Source organism: Zea mays, chromosome 9 (genome assembly GCF_902167145.1).
Source record: "Zea mays cultivar B73 chromosome 9, Zm-B73-REFERENCE-NAM-5.0, whole genome shotgun sequence".
Taxonomy (NCBI): Eukaryota; Viridiplantae; Streptophyta; class Magnoliopsida; order Poales; family Poaceae; genus Zea; species Zea mays.
In genome coordinates, this window is record NC_050104.1 from 117,519,142 (window position 1) to 117,522,433 (window position 3,292).

Consider the following 3,292-nt stretch of genomic DNA (forward strand, 5'->3'; position numbering starts at 1 on the left):
TGGGTGCATTAACGTCACTAAAAGAATCAGGCTTGATTGGTTGCTGCAGCAACTCCAAGGCATTCTAGACTGGAGGTCTCAAGTTCGATTCCTCTTAAATGCATCTTTTTTTGTGCAATTACTAGGGGCAACAACGTCCAAATCCTAGACTCACACGCGCTATGACTTCTTTTTGTGCACGCTCGGTCACGCGCAGGATGACTTCTTTTACTGCACCGGAGGGAGTACAGGCATTCAGCTAGTAATAATGATATAAAGCCCGCCCACGCACTAGCCCATTTCCCCTCTGCTTGCTTCGCCTCGTCTGCCCTACCCCTGCCCTGTCCACATTTTCTTCCATTCCGGTTGCTCAACAAACAAAATATATATATCCTCGCTTTCCTTCCCGTCGCCGCCTGAAACCGCTGCGCTCTCGGCTTGGATAGCAAGGGTCTCAGTCTCTCAGAGGGAGCAAGAAGAGGATCTGAGGGTGAGATGGCGATCGACCACGAGTCCCCGTTCAAGGAGCTCCGCCTCAAGAACCGAAGGATCATGGTGAGTTACTTGGCCGGAACCGGTCGTCCCCTAGTTCCTCCCGTCCCCCTCACCCCCGCGCCGCGTGGCTTATGTAGCCCTGGGGCCTTCCATTCTTCGATTCTCCTCCTTGCGTCTTGCCAACCAAAGAGGAGTTTTCTTTCCGTCCCTGTTGGGACGTGTGCTTACTTCTGTGCAGCAATGGCGGCGGCGCCATAGATTGAACGAGTGTTTCTTATTGACCGCCTCGCCTCTTTCTTTGGGATCTCCGAAGTTGCCTTTATGAAGCCGTTGGCATCTCATTCTGGTTGTCTTGCTATCAAATGAATTTCGTGCCGCCGTTCCCCAAGCAATATCTTTTTTTTAAAAAAAAAATTTGAGCGCGAGCAACCAAATTTCTTGGCGATGGTTCCAATGAGATAGGAATATTACTATTCCATTTTGTTTGTTTGTTTCTTTGTCAATCTATCGCCGAACTTTTCTTGGCAAACAAAACAACCACTCCAAATGCTTCGTCATTGAGCAAAGTGGCTGTGCTATACTGCTATGTACCCCAGTCAAGTCAACTGAGCAATACCAATACGTGGTGTCCGTGCAGGGCGGCGGCGGCCCTGACCCTGAGCCGGAGGAGGAGGAGGAGGAGGGCGTCACGGCGGCGTACGCGGAGCGGTGGCCGCGGTGGCTGCAGCCGCTGCTGTCCGCGCGCTTCTTCGCGCAGTGCAGGACGCACAGCGACTCCAACCGCAGCGGCGAATGCAACATGTTCTGCCTGGACTGCTCGGCCGCCGGGGGCACGGGCACGGGCGCGGGCGCGCTCTGCTCGCTGTGCCTGGCGCAGCACGGGCACCGCGACCACCACACCATCCAGATCCGGCGCTCCTCCTACCACGACGTCATCCGCGTCTCGGACATCCAGCGCTTCATGGACATCGCCGGCGTGCAGACCTACGTCATCAACAGCGCCCGCGTCGTCTTCCTCAACGAGCGGCCGCAGCAGCAGAAGCCGGGTGGCGGCAAGGCCGCGTCGTCGTCGTCGGCCTCCGCCAACCTCTGCGAGGTCTGCGCCCGCAGCCTCCTCGACAACTTCCGCTTCTGCTCCCTCGGCTGCAAGGTCGTCGGCTGCTCCCCCGACGCCGCCAAGGCCAGGAACTGGCTCCTCCGGGCCGCCGACGGCGACGGTTCCACCACATCCTCCTCGGCCCCGCGCAACGCCGACAGGAAGCTGAGCTTCACGCCGCCCACGCCGCAGCCGACCCTGCCGACGAAGCGCCGCAAGGGCATCCCGCACCGCGCCCCGTTCGGCAGCCTCATCGTCGAGTACTAGAATCTCCTTCTCCCCCAGCCATCGCTGTCCACGTCCGTTGCTTCTGCATTGGCAGTTGGCACTACACGCGCGCGGTAGAGTGGAAGTACTCTTCAAACGACGGAATGGAATCGCACAGTGAGCCAGTGAATCCAGATTACAGGCAAGCCAATAGGTTGGCCACCACTTGGGTGGCCTGGCCCGCCTTTCTTTGCCACGGCACTTCGGTTGGTGGGTGCTTATCGAGGTGGATGCCATTTGCTCGCTGGCTTCGCTTTCCAGAAAGGGGAGGGAGGAGAAAGGAAGGTGGATGGATTGGATCGGACATCGGAGGAAGAATCAAAACCAGCTTTTCATCACTGTTCACGAGATATATGTTTCTTTCTGTCTGAGAAATACATGTAAATTTTATGTCTTGCTCTGCTCCAAATCATCGTAGCGGAGCAGTATAGCTAGCTTTTGTGATGCTTTTACCAGATTGTATTGTTATAGGTTGTCTGAAGAAACGAGATAACCAACGCACAGTGCTTGTGTGTTCATCTCATCTCATCATCTGTAATAATCATGCACTGGCATTGCATAGATGAGGAGGGTGCTCATACAAGGAGAGAGAGAGAGAGAGAGAAATCCTGAACAGGTTCCTGTGATGGATCATGCAGTTCTGATATTCATGCAGATCGGGTGATGGCTGAGGATAGGTCAGATACCGAGCGCTGTTGCCGCTTGATGATTTGTACTATGAGGAAGGAAAGCAAGGAAATGCCGTCACGTTACTGCCCACCACCAAGGAGGTTGCGTCGATGGAAACGCGATCGCATTGCTAAACGCAGTGGCTATTATATAATGTTAGTATCACGTTACGGGCCTCTTTGGCAGGGCTCTGGCTTCTCCAAAAATGGCTTTGACTCTGGCTCACGATGTGAAACCACTTCTTTAGATGAGCCAAAGCTATTCTAAAAATCATTTGGTAAAACGGCTTATAGGTTGTTTTTCAGAAAGACCCTTGTATATGTATATCTCTTCTGTACGTGGCTAGGGATTGAGGGCAGGACCAAAAAATAATAATTTGGACTGGTGGGAGGGCTATTGTGCAAAAATGACGTGAGCTGAAGCCAGGTGAGCCACTTTTTTTGGCTCATGCCCTCTAGTTCATTTTGGAAAAGCACTTCACTGGTGAAGCCATTTGAAAAATAGGTGTTTGGCACAACTTTTGCATGAGCCAGAGCCGAAGCTGAAAAATAAGCCCTACCAAAGGGGCCCTACGATTAGCAGTGTTCTTGTTCATCTAATCGTGGGTCACTGAACCGAGCAGTTTGCGTTGACGTGATGCTGAGACCTGCACTGTCAGGTACTACGTCATTGAACAGCTTGCTTTTTTGTTTTGGCGTAGGCGGCTCAGAACCAGTTCGCAACCTAACCTACTATGGTGATTGAATGGGGGACGGCTTTCTGGTATGGAAGGTGGAACAGAAGCAT

General features: G+C 53.3%; 1 protein-coding gene across 1 annotated transcript; it reads left to right on the forward strand.

The window, feature by feature from the left end:
• Nucleotides 1–284: 284 nt before the first annotated feature.
• On the forward strand, nt 285–2,353 carry LOC100278906 (uncharacterized). The gene is made up of 2 exons (NM_001152030.2): nt 285–534; nt 1,112–2,353. The coding sequence occupies exons 1-2, from the start codon at nt 475–477 to the stop codon at nt 1,835–1,837; spliced, it is 786 nt and encodes a 261-aa protein (NP_001145502.1). The 5' UTR covers nt 285–474; the 3' UTR covers nt 1,838–2,353.
• Nucleotides 2,354–3,292: the final 939 nt, after the last annotated feature.

What these genes read in the sequence shown, in the direction of transcription:
- LOC100278906 (NM_001152030.2), top strand. Translation starts at nt 475, where the DNA reads ATGGCGATCGACCACGAGTCCCCGTTCAAGGAGCTCCGCCTCAAGAAC. An exon ending in TCAAGAACCGAAGGATCATG is followed by an intron (nt 535 to 1,111) that starts GTGAGTTACTTG and finishes GTGTCCGTGCAG; the next exon opens with GGCGGCGGCGGCCCTGACCC.